This window comes from Alternaria dauci, chromosome 1, assembly GCF_042100115.1.
Source record: "Alternaria dauci strain A2016 chromosome 1, whole genome shotgun sequence".
Classification (NCBI taxonomy): Eukaryota; Fungi; Ascomycota; class Dothideomycetes; order Pleosporales; family Pleosporaceae; genus Alternaria; species Alternaria dauci.
Window position 1 is genome coordinate 6,052,896 of NC_091272.1, and position 18,282 is coordinate 6,071,177.

At 53.6% G+C, this 18,282-nt stretch overlaps 6 protein-coding genes across 6 annotated transcripts; 4 read left to right on the forward strand and 2 right to left on the reverse strand.

Annotated features, from left to right (window-relative positions):
* Positions 1-2,360: 2,360 nt before the first annotated feature.
* On the reverse strand, positions 2,361-4,126 carry ACET3X_001874 (uncharacterized protein; the record flags this gene model as incomplete). The annotated part of the gene is made up of 2 exons (XM_069447213.1): positions 2,361-3,994; positions 4,048-4,126. The coding sequence occupies 2 exons, from the start codon at positions 4,124-4,126 to the stop codon at positions 2,361-2,363; spliced, it is 1,713 nt and encodes a 570-aa protein (XP_069312116.1).
* Positions 4,127-4,381: 255 nt separating this feature from the next.
* On the forward strand, positions 4,382-5,290 carry ACET3X_001875 (uncharacterized protein; the record flags this gene model as incomplete). The annotated part of the gene is made up of 4 exons (XM_069447214.1): positions 4,382-4,405; positions 4,454-4,638; positions 4,688-5,106; positions 5,157-5,290. 4 exons carry the CDS (start codon positions 4,382-4,384, stop codon positions 5,288-5,290), a joined length of 762 nt encoding a protein of 253 aa, XP_069312117.1.
* Positions 5,291-9,041: 3,751 nt separating this feature from the next.
* ACET3X_001876 (uncharacterized protein) lies at positions 9,042-12,550 on the forward strand. Its single transcript, XM_069447216.1, has 15 exons — positions 9,042-9,791; positions 9,855-9,999; positions 10,056-10,235; positions 10,285-10,388; positions 10,538-10,574; positions 10,627-10,818; positions 10,873-11,173; positions 11,227-11,252; positions 11,309-11,321; positions 11,380-11,413; positions 11,475-11,520; positions 11,586-11,656; positions 11,708-11,733; positions 11,789-11,846; positions 11,899-12,550. Exons 1-15 carry the CDS (start codon positions 9,325-9,327, stop codon positions 11,963-11,965), a joined length of 1,767 nt encoding a protein of 588 aa, XP_069312118.1. The 5' UTR covers positions 9,042-9,324; the 3' UTR covers positions 11,966-12,550.
* Positions 12,551-13,527: 977 nt separating this feature from the next.
* On the forward strand, positions 13,528-15,680 carry ACET3X_001877 (uncharacterized protein; the record flags this gene model as incomplete). The annotated part of the gene is made up of 3 exons (XM_069447217.1): positions 13,528-13,750; positions 13,800-15,598; positions 15,648-15,680. 3 exons carry the CDS (start codon positions 13,528-13,530, stop codon positions 15,678-15,680), a joined length of 2,055 nt encoding a protein of 684 aa, XP_069312119.1.
* Positions 15,681-16,152: 472 nt separating this feature from the next.
* ACET3X_001878 (uncharacterized protein) lies at positions 16,153-16,896 on the reverse strand (the record flags this gene model as incomplete). The annotated part of the gene is made up of 2 exons (XM_069447218.1): positions 16,153-16,728; positions 16,780-16,896. 2 exons carry the CDS (start codon positions 16,894-16,896, stop codon positions 16,153-16,155), a joined length of 693 nt encoding a protein of 230 aa, XP_069312120.1.
* A 685-nt stretch (positions 16,897-17,581) lies between these two features.
* ACET3X_001879 (uncharacterized protein) lies at positions 17,582-18,208 on the forward strand (the record flags this gene model as incomplete). The annotated part of the gene is made up of 1 exon (XM_069447219.1): positions 17,582-18,208. One exon carries the CDS (start codon positions 17,582-17,584, stop codon positions 18,206-18,208), a length of 627 nt encoding a protein of 208 aa, XP_069312121.1.
* Between the last annotated feature and the right edge of the window lie 74 nt (positions 18,209-18,282).

Consider the following 18,282-nt stretch of genomic DNA (forward strand, 5'->3'; position numbering starts at 1 on the left):
TATTGGCCACAATCGACGGCTCGCGGTAAATTGCCAGACGTGGTAGCCAGGACGATGGGTCGGCCTATCAGGGGGCTCGATGCAGTCTGCGCTCCACCGAAAACACGTTGGCACCTATTGTGTATCGCACGCCCACACCCACTCTACACGGTGTCACACTTCATGTATCGCACAAGTATGTGAGGAATGGAAGCAGGTTGCAGTACGTTCCCCGCTCTATGCAGTCCTTGCTGACGACACGCATTCTGGGGTTCGCCACTCCACCATTGGCGATTCCAGGCATGTCTTCCTACCTACCTGACACCCAGACATGCCGATATGCAGGATTCAAGTGCAGCAAGCACTCCTCAGCAAGAACGAGATCGCCGAGGTAATATCAAAGATAGATTGAGCATGAGAACGAGAGCGAGAATACGAGCGCAGTCATCAACGCACGTCCCAACAAGTGCTACGTCCGGCCGTGCAACTACATGTCCGTACCCCGACGACAACGCGAGACCGAGCACTACCATCAACACATTGTCCAGCACATACTACATGCAGTAATGGCAGACGGCATGTCCGAGGGTTTCGTACGAGATAAAAAATGCGCACACCGATAAGGCGCGGAGCTTGCCGTGTGCGGTAGTGAATGCGAATCCGAGGAGGGCACGGTGCTGCCGGGCACTCTACATACGCTATCTAAGGATGGTGGTCGAGACACGACTAGCCACTTATTTGTCTGCGTAGAGTTACAACTATTTGAGTATGGGAATACGAATGCGAGTGCAGTGTTCGATGGATGTTGGAATTATTACCGCTCACGACGATAGTGGTGTTTGGGAAGGCGAGGCTAGTGTTGTTGTTATATGGAGCCAAGATGGTTACTTATTTCCCGACACATGGATCTCCCAGATGGTAATACGAACGCGGATGCAGTGATCGATGGATGTCAGAGTGTTTACTGCTTCCGGCACGCTTGGAGCGAAGATGAAGGGGAGTGTAGGTCAAGCCACGGTTATTACTTATTTGTCGCGGACAGGGCATCCCGTGAAACTGAATACGAATGCGCGTGCAGTAATCGATGGATCACCGCTTCTCATACTTTACACGGTAATTGTACGGCGAGTTTAGAGGGAGAAGGATCGATAGTCGTCGAGCCAAGATGTTTACTTGTTCGCAATGGACATGGTATCCTAAAGATGCGAATACGAACGCGGGTGCAGTTATCGACAGAAAACATACGACTTGCCATACAGGGCCGCAAAAGGCTGCTTTAGATGAGGCTTTAGATACGGTAACAGGGTCCATCCTAATCAAAATCGCGGTACGTGCGGATAGATCCGCTAGGTAAGCGTTGGCCCGATGTGCGGTGTAGACGTGGCGTGAAGCGAAAGCGAGTAGTACGACCACGAAAGAGAAAGAGAACAAATACGAGAAGAGTGCAGTGATCAGTAGGCAAAAATATTTCAAATCCTGCATAAGAAAGGGAATGTCGCTGATGTGAAGTTTGAATTATTTGATCGATGCAAATCACTGCTATAGCAATAGGCAGATCCGTCGCATGCGTGATTTCAAATACACAACTTTCTCTCCACCTGCCAGATTAAAAGGAGGGACACAGCTACGGAGCACCTGGAAAATTCCTCCACGTCCAGAAGATGATGATCTGGTATCCTATAAGAACATCGTGCCTGCTTCTAGCACCAGCATGTTCACGAGAACAATACACTCCCCAATACAACCCGAGGCTCAGAAAGTATGTTTAGAACACGATGGGTCGTCTTCGACCCATACCGCTATCCTGTCAGACCGAGCGTTCATTGTCCTTTCTTCATCATCGCCTCGCTCACCCCCAGGCCAGAGGGCATTCAATACAGAACACTCTCTTCATTGTTCTCAAGCAGCAGATACGACGGAACCACTCTGCGAATAGGATTCAAGAAATGCGTGGGTGACGTCGCATCGATGCTGAATCTCGGGCAGTAGACACGACTAAAGCAAGGGAATCACCCCTATCGATCACGTCGCATCTACATCAGTTACACTTATAGAGGAGTGACAAGGGGATAGGATAAGTCTGGCTATTAAGCATATGTCTCTCGCGAGTCGTATGCGGGCCTGGGGTGATGGGAAGAGTAAAGGGGAGATGAGGAGAGAGTGTGGGTTGGGGGAGGTCTTTATAGGGATTGTGGGGAGCAGATTGTGGTAGAGAGTGTGGGGAGACTGGTAAGCGGACGTATGATGACGAGTCTCACAACGCGTACCCGTGGTACTGTAAGTACGGACCCAAATCCTAGAATCACGGATGTTACGATTCATCGTGTCGTGTTCAGCAGTACATCGAGCGGGACTCCGACGTATGCATTGATTAGGGTATACTACTCCTTCAGATGACCCTTCAAACCGTCTTTGCTGACGTTCATCGCTCTCTCAATTTCAGCTTCTTCCTCGCGTAATCTGCCCTTTCCGTAGGCTAGATCGCGCTCTTGCTTTCTCTTCTCCTCGCGCACACGTCTCTCGCGGTCTGCGAGTGCCTTCTCCCTTCGTTCGCGCTCAGCCCACTTCTTCGCACGTTCAGCCTCTTCCTCAGCCGAGTAGACGGCACCCTCGGGTGCAGGTGGCAGAGTGGAGATGTACGTGGTGATGAGACCTTCTCGTGTTGACGGTGGCAGAGAAATATAGGCGAGGTCGCTGAGCACGGGGGAGGGCAGGGTATCAATAGTCGTGGAGCGATTCAGGAGTGCGAGAGGTTGGGCGCGTAGAAGTGCCGACAGATCGGATTTCAGGTCGGATGACCGCATGGCTAGCCGCTTGATGTGGTCGCGATACAGCTTCTCCTTGTCTTTGTCCGGGAGCTTGGTGTCCTTCATTTCAGGCTCCTTCTTGTATTTTCGGCGGAACTCAGGCCAGTACAGCTTCGGAGTTGCATGTCGGTCGAGGAAGGCCAGGTAGGGTATCCGCGGATCGCGTTTCGCCTGTCGAGCCTTCTCTTCTTTGAGGAACTGAGCCTTGTCGCGCGCCCACTCGTTGAAACATTCTTTTCGCGCCGCCATATTTGGTAGAGCCTTGTACCGCTCATCGTCGAACAGTACACCGTCTTCTAGGATCTTGTCCCAAGGCGCGAACGGGCTGACCTTGGTATCGTCCAGCAGCTCCTTGAACAGCGCCTTGCAGTCTTCTTCAGACAAAGCAGGCTCCTCCTCATCGTACTCCTCGTCGTATTCTTGGTCCATTTCCATCTCCTCCATTTGCGCCAGCTGCCATGCCAGATCGTCGTCTTCAGGTGGTTGGTCTCCAGATGGCTCTTCGGTGCGCTGCCGCTTTTGTGCGTGTCCCGACGCTTCGCCCTCGTCGTCTGTGACTTCGACTTCTTCATACTCCTCGTCATTCTCCATGCCTGCCTCACCGTCCACTTCCACAATCTCCACCTCCTCTTCCGCTTCCGCCAGCTCAGCTTCGATCTCGGCCATGGCATCGTCCTCTTCCGCATCACTCGGCTCACCCCGTTCCCTGCGTTCCTTCTTTTCTCGCTCCTTCCGATCAAACTCGATGACGGCTGTCATGACGTTGGGTGGGAACTTCCAGAAACTTTCGTTGGTGTCCTTGTTCCACACGAACCGCCGCCCGAACTTTGTCTTGACCAATACCCACGGCGCGCAGTTCGGAATGTCTTGGCGATGCTTCGGCCTATCGTCCCGTTCTCTTCTCCGGTCGTTGAAGTTGTTGTGTCCTCCGCGCACTCCTCCCCGGTGTCCACCTCGTGATTGTTGGTGTCCACCGCCATGCTTTGGAAACTGTTTCGGCGCGCTTGCAAAGATGAAGTCATTAATTGAAGGCTGAGGTTGGAAGACGGTTTGCGCTGGTTGGCTGTCGTGGCCGAGACTGTAACTCTGCGGCGCATTGTAGGAGGCAGGTGCAGCCGGTAGCGTGGGATTATGGTATTGTGGAATTTCTGCGACAGGGCGCGTATATGTCGACTTGCCTGTCTCGGCATTGTAGTAGTATGAGTGGCCTGTGGTGTGTTAGCGGGAGCATATGACGCAAGGAGGAGCTGTCCATAGCTACCTGAAGGCGCCTTGTGCTCGGTCCAGCCTGCAGGGAGTGCCGGCGCAGGTGCAGGCGGTCGCACTGGTATATCCGACATGGTGATGTCGAGCTTCCGTCAAAATTGAAGCCGTGCAACTCGTGCAAAAAGAGTTGGTGATGGGCAGAGTTGGTGTTGCAGCGCGCGATCCAAAAACTGGTCGGCGCCAAGCAGGCTGAATCGCCGACGCGCTGCGTATGAGCTTGTGCCTGGAGCTTCCATCAACACCAGCCCACGCCCCGACTTCCCCGCCGCCCTCTCTTACTGCTGTCTACACCCCCGATATAGCCCAGATTACCAGAGTAGACCGCAATCATGTCACGGAGATACGACTCCAGAGTACGAAACACCCCAAAAACCGCCAACACCTCCGCTAATAGTGCTTAGACGACCATCTTCTCGCCAGAGGGCCGCCTCTACCAAGTCGAATATGCCCTCGAAGCCATCTCGCACGCCGGAACAGCACTGGGCATCTTGGCACAGGATGGCATTGTTCTCGCCGCAGAGAGGAAGGTCACCAGCAAGCTGCTCGAGCAAGACACATCGGCCGAGAAACTGTACATCTTGAACGAGTGGGTTGGACTGGCCATATCACCCAACAAGCTGACTAACGCCCTGCAGCAACATGATCTGCGCCGTGGCAGGAATGACCGCTGATGCCAATATCCTCATCAACTACGCCCGCCAGGCCGCCCAAAAGTACCTCCTCACCTACAACGAAGACATTCCCTGCGAGCAGCTCGTCCGCCGTTTATGCGATCTCAAGCAGGGTTACACGCAGCACGGAGGTCTCCGGCCGTTTGGTGTATCCTTCATCTACGCAGGATGGGACCCACAGCGACAGTTCCAGCTGTACCAGAGCAACCCCAGTGGCAACTACGGTGGCTGGAAGGCAACTAGTGTCGGCGCAAACAACGCCTCTGCACAGAGTCTGCTGAAGCAGGATTACAAGGAGGAATGCGATCTGAAAGAGGCCTGCGGACTTGCAGTCAAGGTGCTCAGCAAGACCATGGACTCGACTAAGCTGAGCAGCGAGAAGAGTATGTCCACAACCACTTACGCCATACTGGATAGTGCTAACTACTCGCAGTCGAGTTTGCGACAGTAGGAAAGACCAAGTCAGGCAAGATCTACCATCACCTGTGGAGTGCGGACGAAATCGATGCTCTGCTCAAGGAGCACGGCCTTGCTAAGCCTGAGGATACTGAGATGTCCGAGACATGAGAACACGACCAATGCACGATATAAACAGGCGCAACGGAAGCGTCTCTGCATGATATACGAGGCTTGTAGTATACCAGATCAGGTGAGAGCTATGTGACATCTCGTAGCTAATCTACCCTGTCACGACCTGCTTTGTGTAGACCTGCGAGTTTTGCTTTCATTTCGTTCTGCCACGTGCAATTAACCATAGCTATCATGGCAGTTGCTTGTAACAAGACACGCTGCTGCCTCGATTCTAGCCCAACCTCGACACCTTCCCCACGTGCGACATCCAATCGAACACCTGAACGATGATAGCACTCTTCCTACACACCTCCTTCAGCCCCGTCTCAGTCATATTGTGTCACCGCCAGCATTACCACTGTCGTAGACTTGCATTGCTTACCGATTCATATCTGAGCATTCTAACGTCACATGGCCACTCCCAAGCGGCGCCCTAGCTCCAAGTCCTTCAGAAATACTAGGCGCTCCGCATCTTTCCTACGCCATCTCCTTGACGAAATAAGGTATCAGGCGCTGACTTCAACCGAGAACGACTCTTCAGTGCTGACCTTGCTAGGTCAGATGCAAGTCAAGGAATCGCCGCCACACCTGGGAATGTCGACACGAGTCTTGTGGGCTCTCACGATGGGGCCGATGCAGCACCCCGTCAACGACCGTCGCTCGCACGCCTACAGATTCCATCATCGAGATTTACAACTCTCCCAGTTGCTCCTGAAGACGATGCCGCCCCGTTAAAATCGCCACTGATATTCTGCGATTCAGACATCTCCTGCACGCCCTCTCCCGACGAACCCCCGACCTCAGGACTGACTGCACCGTCAAGTGACACGACGCCTCCAACGTCAGGCTCCATCTCTTCTCATCCGGACACCATGCTTGCGCCACCTTCAACCTCAGCATGGGACATGGCTCTGGCGAACAGCATGACTGAACCTCGGCCACTATCTAAACGAGTACGCATCATGACCATGCCCGAGACGTGTATTCAAAACTCCGCAGAAGACGAAGCACAAGACCCCTTGACGAACCAGGGCTTCTACAGGAACAACAGGCGCGTGATACGAAATTCCGCTTTCATCGAGCGAGCACCCGTCCGACCACAAGAGCCCAATCCCTCCTCACAGCGGCTCCCCGAACTATCCTCTTTCCGCCCCGACATCGCCTCTCCAGAAGGACCGGCCCCTACCCCCGCTCCTCAACCCACAACTCCAGTCAGACACCCAGCGCGCCGCTTTTCCTCCGCCACTCCCGAACCACCCGAGACGCCGAGCTACCTCCGGCCACTGCACCTCTTCGACACGAGTAACAACTGGACGCACGATATCTCCATCTACAAGAACGCGCAAGGCGAGGAGTGGAAGAGGAACTCGCTTTGTAGATATTGTTTCCAGCTTCGTGGGACGTTTAACAGGATCATGACGTACGGTTATGAGGCGTGCGGGCGAGATGAGCGTTTGGATAGTCATTATTGGGAGGCGATGAGTTAGTTGGGTTGCTATGAAGAGGGGTTTACTTGGTAATGTGTAGGAATACTGGCAGAGTGCTTGTTAGCGAATGTGGTCGTGGTTCTGCGAATATCTGCTATTGTGACTATTGCGCGGTGTTCTACGGACCCACCAACTCCCTTCTGTCGTCGAAATGAATTTCTCGAGGCTCAGATCTTTGATTGGGAACTGTAATCCCTCAAAGGAGATTTTTGTCCATCTATCATTGTCATCACCGCCTCTGATTAACGCTGTGAGCGAGCCATCCAAAAACTACCCAGAACCACACATTTTGCAGAAAGGGGTTTCGAGTAGGTATCCAGACAGTCGCTACTGGCGAGATTGGGTTGAGCAAGACTCAAAAGTTTCCTGGATCACATACTCTTTGATGGATCAAAATAGGATAACACACATCAGGGATGATAAGGAAATGAGAGGGTAGAAGAAATACGATGGGGTTATATAGGTATACCCTGGGTGCGGAGTGTGGTTTGGTACGACCACAGAAAGTGGTGCTAACCGGGCAAAGGGTATGGGTCGTGTTCTCGCGAAAAGTGTCATTTGCTGAGGCAGAAGATCTTGATGTGTCACAGGAAGAACAGATAGCGATGTAACCACAGTGAGGGATATGAAGAAGTTCAAAGCGTGTCAGTGTAGAAAGAGCATTAGGCATGTCTCGGTTGTCAACTCATTGATGACGCCTGCTGTCAGTACGTTTGCATATCGTTACACATTCCTCGACATCTCGAATCACACACGAATCAAGTAGCATAATTGTCCAGAAAAGCTGGCAGACTCCCTTGGTCGGAAATTTCACATATCACACAGCATGTCGGTAGTATGGCCTAAGATAAAAGTGTTCAGTCGAACCCAAGATACGACTAGCTCAAGAAGTGGCTACATGATGAACTGTTATCATTCACGGTCTTCAATACATTGCAACATACCAGTCCCGACAACACGAAGCTCGAAAAGCAGTACATTTATGTTCCAAGATACCTATTATCATTGTAGATACTCAAGTAGCTGCCTCCAGTACCATCTTCTAAATCTCGCTGGATACTTTGAAAGTCTCATACCAATTTCCAAACCAGACATATTTTCCGAAAACATATATCGCATAACACTACATGGACTACACCTCACTCCGACAGTAAACCATCTCTGCGAAACTTGAGATTGGAACAGCGCATTCTTGTGCGCACAGCATGGAAAGATGAAGATGGCTATGAGACGTCTTGGTATCACGAAGATGAAGGGACTGCATCAATCTTGTAAAGTGAGCGTCTCTCAATTTGCATGAGATAGGTAGATCAGGAGCATGCGGTACACCCTTCATCTATTATGGGGTCATTAAAGTGCAACGCCCTCCGTACAACATCGCATACTTGCCCAACGAAGACAGACATGCGTCCGCCATTTCATCCAAGGCGGCTGCCGATTTGTTTGCGCAATTGAGGTGCGACTAGAAACGTCTGGAAGGACGGTTACGTATTTCCTTTTTTCCATCGAAGCTCATCAACCGACCTAGTACATTTACCACGTGGTGCCGTTATGATGGCGGCCGGCAACAGCCGAAAACGTCAAACGTCTATGATTGGAGGCGCGGGCTGTCCATTGCTGTCGGAGATATCCTAGATACACAATGTCGTACAGGATGAACCTACTTCTCACATCGCGTACAATGTTCTCGGACCAGAGTTGAGACGTCTGGTCTTAGGAGCTCGAGGATGGTGGTAGAGCAGTGCGCCTGGAAGACCTCCGATCGCTGGTCGCACAAGTCCACACAATCTGTAATAACCACCCAGGTAGTTGGGACAAGCTACAGCACCACACCAACTGCCAAGGCACCTGTTGCTACTTAGGAATGTAGATCGAGGAGCACAAGTGCCGGAAGCGTTCTCTATCCGCACGCAGGGCGAATGCTTTTCCGGGCGGACGGTTTTGCTAGATGCGGCCCGCTAGGCCTCATGAACGGCAGGTCTGGCGCCGATCGCGGCAATTGAAGGCGAAAGAGACGGAGCGCGCAGCCTGAATGAGGGTCCGGGGAGAAGAAGAGAAAGCATGACTGCATGTTGACAAGGTAATGCGCGAAGCGACCAGACCATCTCTAAATCCCATCCTGGCTTCCCGCAGATGGGGCGAATTGTTCGCACCAGAACAGTAACCGATCTTTATAGCCGGATGACGCACATGCACACCCCAGAGTCGCGACGCCGCTATGATAGCAGCATGTCGCCCCACTTCACACATGTAGCGCTCTGGAGCCTTTGAGCCGATCGCCGCGGCGCGGCCTGGAAGCTTGGTCGACGCGCGATATCTTTTGCATCGTGTCTCCTCCACATAAATCCCTTCTCGTGTTGGACATGCGCCGCTTCGCCTGACCAGGGTTCGTCATCAAGGGGGTTCTAGGGGCATCTTAGCGAGTTAAATCCGAGCAGCAACGGCTATTTCCAGGGTGGAGCGGACTCTAAGAGATTGGCGCGCTGGTAGTGGGTGTCGTTTGGTACTCGTCGAGCCTTTGCACATCGTTCCATCATTCCTTGAATGATGGCGGAATCGGAAAAAATGGAGCCCAAGGAAAGAATGAGCGCTGGCGCAGCGCGGGAACAACACGAAGACAGCGCGTCGAGCGACTACGAGACCAGACGAGAATCTGCTGCCGACATGGACGACGAGAAAGTGGTTGGACTTGATGGAGCGACACGATCTTCGACGAGAGAGGAAAACGGGATAACGGCTGGAAGAGACCGCAGCCAAAGTAGACGCTCGCAGGACGGAAGGAGCCTGAAGACTGTCAGATCGCATCACTCACGAGCTGGAGGGGACGGCTACACCTGCTTCGACGCCGAAGGCAATATCCAAGGACCGAGCAAATCCAAACCTGGAGCTGTAACGGAGCAGCCGTACCTAGTGACCTGGGATGGTGACGCGGATCCAGAGAACCCGAGGAGCATGGGCAAATTGCGAAGATGGCTCATTGTGTTGATATGCGCCAGCAGTTCACTTTGCGTGTACGTCATGATGGTGGTTTCCCGTACATTGCACAAGCACAAGCTGATCATTGCCAAATATAGGACATGTACTTCGTCGCTATACACGTCGACGTATAGTCAGCTGGAGCCAGAGTTTGGAGCGTCTCGCTTGGTGTGTACGCTTGGCCTGTCCATGTTCGTCGCTGGACTCGGCGCAGGACCGATGGTTCTCAGTCCGCTCTCGGAGGTGCGTACAGGTGCCGGAATTACGACATATCCTCGTGATTGACTAACCGGTCGCAGTTTTATGGTCGAAGACCTATCTATATTTGCTCGTTTACGTTCTTCCTCATCTGGATGATACCATGCGCCGTGGCACAGAACATTCAGACAATGCTGGTCGCGCGCTTTCTGGATGGACTAGCCGGCTCAGCCTTCCTCAGCGTAGCTGGAGGCACCGTGGGGGATATGTTTGGAAAACACGTCAGTCAGTCCTGTACTAGCCGGCGTTCTATTTCTGACGCAAGTGTAGGAGCTCTCTGCGCCTATGATGGTTTACACAGCGAGCCCATTTGTCGGTCCAGAAATCGGCCCCCTGATAGGAGGCTTCATCGTTGAGAACACGACGTGGAGATGGTAAGTGCTTATTCAAGACCCACCTTTGCCACTCGACGATGCTGCGCCTGCAGAACGATGGCGTTGGCAGCATCTGCGTGGATGTTCGTATCGAGAGGCCCAGACTAGGCCTCACGGACGCAATGGGCGGTGTATTGACATGAAAACAGGTGTTTCTACGTGCTCATCATCTGGTCTGGAGTTCAGGTAAGGTTGTGCTGCACACCGTGTGTACCAAAAACTAACGTTAGCCTTGTAGCTTTGCCTGATCGTTCTGCTTGTGCCTGAAACGTACCACCCCGTCCTGCTCCGCCGGAAGGCGATTCGACTGCGAAAAGAAACCGGCAACCCAGAGTGGATAGCGCCGATCGAGAAGATGGACCGCTCCATTGCCAAAACAGTGCTGTGGTCGTGCATTCGCCCGTTTCAACTACTTTTCTTTGAGCCTATGGTAGGTCTCCGCACTCGACGAGCCTTGATTGGCGTACTGACGGCTGCATTGTAGTGCTTGAGCCTGTGCATACTGTCTGCTATCCTGCTGGGTATCTTGTACCTCTTCTTTGGCGCATTCCCACTCGTGTTCCAAAACAATCACGGCTTCAGCATATCACAGACTGGCCTTGCATTCCTGGGGCTGTTGGTGGGCATGCTAGCGGGCATCTCCACGGACCCCATCTGGAGAAGGATATACGGCAGGCTCGTGCGGCAGCGCGAGGAGCAAGGGGGCGAGCCCGGAGGCTCGGAGCCTGAGTATCGACTGCCTTCAACCATTGTCGGGGCTTGGGTCGTCCCCGTTGCTCTCTTTGGTAAGCTCCGGCATGGCCTCGAACCGAACAAGCTTCTAATCACGCGTATGCAGGGTTTGGGTGGACAACGTACTCATCAGTAAGTCCAGAGTGCTTTTGCCATTGAAGATTCCACGCTGACACCCCGGCCTGCAGGTTCACTGGATAGGTACGACACCATGCCGCATATTGTCGAATCGCAATAAGAACTGACCATGACACCACAGTTCCAATAATCTTCTCAGCAGTATTCGGCCTTGGGTAGGTTTTCTTCTTTTGTATCGTCGATGAAAGCAGCTACTGACTGCCTTGCGTGACGTAGTGTGATTTGGGTGTATTCAGGTGTCTTTACATTCCTGGTCGAAGCCGTAAGTACCACGCACCGACATCGGACCAGGCTCTTGGGTACAGAGATGGTGACTTGGGCGAACAGTACCCTGTCTACGCTGCATCGGCTCTTGCGGCCAACAGCTTCGCGCGGTCGTACTTTGCTGCGGCATTCCCGTAAGTTGGCATCACCGTTGGGTCGGACTTGATTACTCATCACTGTCATAGGCTATTTGGTGTTCAGATGTACAACAGTAAGTCTCGAGGACGGTGTCTCTTGGTGAAAGAGCGGTCACTGATTTGGAACAGATCTCGGCTACCAGTGGGCAACTACGCTGCTCGCGTTTCTGGCACTTGCAATGGCCCCGTAAGTGACGCAGGACGAGGGTTGTGGGCGTGACTAATGTGTGTTGTTGCAGATTTCCAATCTTGTTCTTTCGATATGGCAAACGACTCAGGGGAGGCAGTCGATATGCATCAGGGTAGAGCAGGCAGGGAAGCGAGGCGAGGGCATGTGGCAGACTTGATTGGAAGCGGACTAAGAATAGCGAGTGACACGGCATTTGCATACCAAAGATTTGCATTGAATCAAGGATTTTGCGCCCACACGTGAGACTACATGAAGCAAGCTGGCCGGGCCTTTGTGCGATGGAACCTGAGCGCCACGAGGGCGGCCACGCCAGCTCGAGGGACAAGGGAGACACAAGAGACGAAAGCGGTTGCGGATGGTACCGTTGCCGAGGACGGTGCGCCGGCGTGTGAGGAAACGTGGTCGGCAGGCCAGAGACACGGCGAGGGGGACGCTGAGGGCACACAGAGCTCGCGAAGCGTAGACGAGCACGATGGGGGTGATGGTGGTTTGTAGTACGAGCGCACCAATGGGCTGGCGACGAACCATTCAGGTTTGGCGCCAAGACGTCGCGTATCCCACGGTGCATGCATGGCCCATAGCCGAGTCTGAGAGGGCACTGTGGGCATGCCGGCTGCTTGCTTTTTGGGTATGCGCCGTGCGTCATGACGAGTCGAGGTGGGAATTGCGAGTGACGGGGCAGGGTCGTGTGCAGTACTGGCGTCGAGTGGCTGGAGCGGGCTGCTGCGGCTGGTGAGCGACCCAAATAGTGAAGCGCTGGTGCGTGACTGCGGGCTCGCGCGGACGCCAAGATAGCGGCTTACCGGTCGACAGGGACCGAGGCAGCTGTGCGGGCTGCAACTTCCAGCAAACCTCGAACAGCCAATTGCGGGGAATCGCATCTGCGCGCATCTTGCAGCGAGAGCCCCAATCCACCACACACGCCCAGCGCCCGACGCCTCGAGCCCACTCCCACCTGCACACAGCGCTGCAAGTGCCCTGGAAGCTCGTCAACCCAGCAGCGCCGCCATCGCCTCGACCGCGCGCTCCGTCGCGACGTGCTTGCTTGCTTGCTGGCTCCCAGACGATCATCATCATCACCCATCGCACCTGCCCCAGCGCCCGACCGTGACTTCCCAAGCCCTGTGCCACCGTGTCGCTCCTTCTGCCCTCCCACCGACGCCCCACCCGTCACTGCCACGCCGCTGCTCTCACCTTCCGTGGGCTCACGATACAACGCTCGGCACCGCTCGCACCACCACAGCCGACTCCCAGCAGCATGGGCAGCGCGTCGCGGTAGCAGCTCGCTATCAAACATGCTTCTGTGTGCTCCTGGAATGCCCCTTCGATTACATGGACCCCGGCCCCGTTCCACAATACCACTGTCCCATACCTGTCCGCCGGATTGAGCGTCCCTACCCATCTGCCTCCCCTGCTCCCGTCGTCATTGGACCTGCCAGCGTGCCACGGCAGCCCTCGTTCAAGCAGCCAGCGCACGCGTGATTGCACCTCAAAACACACAGCTGGAACGCCTCCAGCCGTGCACCCCACACACATTGGCCGATCCATTGTGCCGGGAACACCCCTACATCACCACTGACGGCTACACGCAGCACTAGGCGTCAAGTCCCAGCGCCTCAGTTCACAGCAGCGAACGTCCGTGCTTGGCCCAGTGCCTGCGCTCACTAGAGGGGATATCATGACCACCCCAGACGCCCAAGATGCATCGCCTTCGCCCGAGTACAGGAGCGACTTGGACGACGACATGGCTGCCGAACAGACCGCAGACCACCAGTCTGCCAATGGCGACTCCACCCAGAAGCCCACCAACGGCAAGCCCAATGCAAAGGACCCTCTGAGGCCGCGGCGGAAGAAGGCGAGGAGGGCGTGTTTCGCCTGCCAAAGAGCCCATCTGACGTGCGGTGAGTGCAAGTGACGGATCGACCCAGTGCAGAGGCTGACATGTTCCAGGCGATGAGAGACCGTGCAATCGCTGCATCAAGCGCGGCCTCCAAGATCATTGCATGGATGGCGTGCGCAAAAAGGCAAAGTATCTACACGACGCGCCAGACGGAGCTCTCATGCCAGGTGTAGGCGGCCACTATCCGTACATGAATGGCAACCGCCCAACACCAATTCCGAATCACGAGACCCAAGCAGTCTCGGTCTCCCCACAGAGCAACATGTACAATCAACCCCAGCCAGCACCGTTTTATCCACCCAACTCGATACCAGGGCAACTGCCTGTTGCGCAAGAAGGCCACGCCTTCAATAACCAGCAGTCGCCCATCTCACCTCCATTCAATCAACCGCACCACGGGCCAGTGCAGAATGCACCGAGCACCATGCCCCAAGGCCAGCAGACCCAGTTGCAGCAATTTGGACCCTTGTTCGACCCAAGTGACCCAGCCTTGTTCAATTTTGACATTTCGAGTCTGAACTTTGGCAACCACTACGGAGCGCTCGAGTTCGGCATGCTTGGCCATATGTCATCGGGCGCAGTGGACACACCCCACGACAATGGGATGATGAATAATATGAACGGGACCGTGAACATGTACAACCAGCAAATGCCCTCTACTTATGCGGATCAGAGCAATGCCGCAACCGCAATGGCATATAATCCCAACGGGGTTCCAGCGGGTGAGTGGCAAGACTCGCATTCGCGGCAAGGCAGTATGCATGTCCACACGCCAAACACTGCGGTCGCGAATGACCACCACGGACTTCGCAACGACAGTCTTAGTGGCCCTCATGCATTCGTCATTGGCCAAGGGCCGGGCTCTACAGCGAGCCCAGCTTCGACCGATGCATCTGTATTCGAAGGCGACAACCCCTTGGCAACTGCAGCCTTCTTCGCCAACACCAACCGACCACCCGTGCAGCACTCTCCAGTCGTCAATCGGCCGCAGCGTGAAAAGAGGCCTTCGAACACGGCGATACAACCAGCGCATGCAAATGGTATCCGCAAACGTCAGCGAGATACCAAGAGCATCTACCAAGGAGTCACCAAGCCATATGACTACGTCAAGGGCTATCACAGGCTGTACCAGCTGATTGACAAGAACTATTCAAGGCCATGGGTTGCCAAGGCCCAACAGTATCTGCAGAACTACCGACCTGTGCTGCTCCAAGTGAGAGAAGAGTTGAATCGGGACGACTTGATCCATCAGGAAATGGGCCTGCAACGCCAGGTCATGACATTGCAAGATCACTTTGCAGAAGTCGGCACACCGTTCTTGATATGTCGGCGGTCAGGCGAAATCGTCGGTATCAACAAGGAGTTTACCATTCTCACGGGCTGGAAAGACTCTGTCCTGCTCGGCCACGAGCCAAATCTCAATGTCAACACCGGGATAAATCGCGACACAAGCGAAAGCGACACCGGCTCGACTCAGAATACAACACCTAATCTCACCGCGCAAGACTCCGAGACGGCCACACCCAGCGTCAACATCATCGAGCTCATGGATCCCAAGTCCGCGCTGGAGTTTCTGCAGCACTTCTCGGAACTTTGCTACCAAGATCCCCATGGCTACGCCTCCCAGCGTGTCAATATGCTGAGGTACCAGACCAAAGCCGACATGGATCGCATCCAAGAGATGAAGAATGCAAACACCGGCTCTGATGTCAAGGTCGATCCGCTTGTCAAGGTGGAAGGCGAGAGCGCCATGCAAAGGCTTGGTGCGAAGAATGGCATGGTGGATTGTATGATCTGGTGGCATATCAAGCGCGACATGTTTGATATGCCTGTGCTTGTTTGCATGAGTGTATGTTGAATCCTGATGCTTCACAAGAGATGTTGCTAATCATGTTTAGGTTATGCCCGTGCTTGACAAGGGTTTGCAATGATCGAAACCCAATTGGGCTGGACGTAAAGTCCCCTGTAAAGCCTCACGAGGGCCACTTCCATCGACGTCGTGTCGCTGACCGAGTCGTCGCACACACGGATGACGTCATCCTCATAGTCGATGTGCGTTTGCGTCATAACGCAAGTTGAAAAAGTGTTTTTATGTTTTTAGGATTGTTTTCATGAACGGCGCAAATGCATGGATGGGATATCAGGTCGTGTCACGAGATATGCGCATCTTGGAAGGGTATAATTTGGAAAATTGCTGTTGTTTAATTCTGGGTCAAAGGGCGCACATGACGGGCGTAATCGGAGTAGACAAGCTGCCAGCATAGGCGCGATACCAATGCTTTCATTGCGAGGACAGCGGAACGATAACAATATTGATTCGTCATGGATATCGCTATGCACGTTGTGGAATCGTCTGTCTTCTATAAGTATGGTCATATCCCTTGTCCTCTAAACTCCGTCACTCTAGTTCATCATCTGCGACATCCCCACTCCGTCCTTTTGCCCAGCCTGATTCCAACTGATATTCGCGTCCTCGCCGCCCTTCAACCACTCGTCCTTCTTCCAAGCTTCGTATCCCTCTCTTGCTAAACTCCTCTGCGCAACCCGAATATCCTCCCTAATATCCTCCACCAACGCGTCCTTGCTCACGTAATCGTACTCTGGCCGTATGAACCCCAGTATCATCAAACTGAGATTCGCGCCATAAAAGTCTTGTTTGAAATTATGCAAGATGTGAATCTCGATACTGCGTTGTGTGTTCTTGTAGTACGGGTTGTATCCGATTGACAATACAGTCGGGTACACGGTTGACGGCGTGGGTGTCTCGGACGAATATTCTAAGTCCAGCACGGCATGCGACGAGGATTTGCTGGGCACAGAGGTATCGTCTGTGGCGCTCGGTACGCTGGAAGAGGTTGTGGCGGATGCGATGGACGATGTGTCGAGTGCGCACCAGCCATAGTAGATGCCGGATTCTAGCTCGTCGTGGCCGCCTATGCTGAGGCCGGAGAGGGGGATGTTGGCCGTGGGTATGCCTAGCTGCTGCTGTTAGCTTTGTGGATATGGCGGAGAAGATTGGTGTATTTGTACCTCTTTACTTCCTCGTCCGAAACCTTTGACGACTGGGCCTCGGAGCTTTATGGGGAAGGGCGGCTGTGGTGTATCGGGGCCGGCGATGGGGTCGCGGGGACCGTTTGGACGACCCATGGTGTTTGAATAGTTTGTAGTATTCCTGAGGGGTAAATCCGGGATATGGAGGGAAGAGGAAGGCGATTACCGTGGGAACGGGTCGTGTTGGGCGTGGTACTTCGAGCACTTTCTGGTCGGGATGATGGAGGTCCGATCGGAACTTGGTGGGGCTGGCGGATGGAAGGCGTCACCGTTGGCTTAGTCATCAGGGTCCAGGTACCTGCATCATCACTCCCACGTGGACATGTAGATGTGAATTATCACAATTCAGCCGATGAAGATGAGAAATGGCATCTAGAACTCGGCACTTCCTGGTTGCTCATCGTGCTGCCCCAAGACTTTATCTCAGTCCATTATCGACCACACGCACCATGGCTTCTGCGTCGAAAAGTCGACGTGAATCACGCCTGTTTAACGAGCAACCTGCATTCATATACGGTACTGCCTGGAAGAAAGCCGAGACTAAAAGACTGGTAAAGGAAGCACTCGTTCACGGATTTCGTCACGTCGATACAGCTGCACAGCCTCGGCATTATCAAGAATCTCTAGTTGGGGAGGCGCTTCGTGAGGCGTTTGACGAAGGCCTCTTGAAGCGAGAGGAACTATATGTATGCGCTCTCTCTTTCTTCTCGACATGTGTGGTGTTTATATCCCACAGTTACAGACAAAGTACACTACTCCCGCCGGCCAGGATTTGAGCAATATGCCCTACGATCACCAATCGCCACTAGATGTTCAGATACACACCTCTGTCGCATCTTCGCTGAAGAATCTGCGACATGATCATGATTCTGAAAACGAGTCTTACATTGACTGCTTACTTCTTCATTCGCCACTACCTACCAATGATCAAACACTGCAGGCCTGGCGGCTACTGGAGTCGTATGTCCCGCATAAGATTCGTTCCCTCGGTATCTCCAACGTCTCCCTTCCCGTTCTCCAAGATCTATGGCTACATGCCCAAGTCAAGCCAGCAGTAGTACAGAATCGCTTCTACCCTGACACGTACTACGATGTAGAGTTGCGCGAATTCTGCCGATTGAATGACATCGTGTATCAGTCGTTCTGGACTTTGACCGGTAACCCTGGTCTTCTCAAGTCCAAGCCGGTTGCCGCTTTGGCCAAAGCGACGGACGTTGGATTGCCGGTTGCGCTTTACGCTCTTGTTATGGATCAAGGGATTGTGGTGCTGAATGGGACGACTTCGACTGAGCATATGCGAGGGGATCTGGACGGTATTCGGAAGGTGCGAGAGTGGGCGAAATTGAACGAAAAGGAATTCGAGTCTATTAGCGAGGGTTTCTTCTATCTGGTCGGTGGTGAAGCATAGGATTCGACATAGCAGAGTCGTTCAATCCGCGAACTACTCGTTGTCTCAAGCAACATTGATGTGGCCGAAAACTA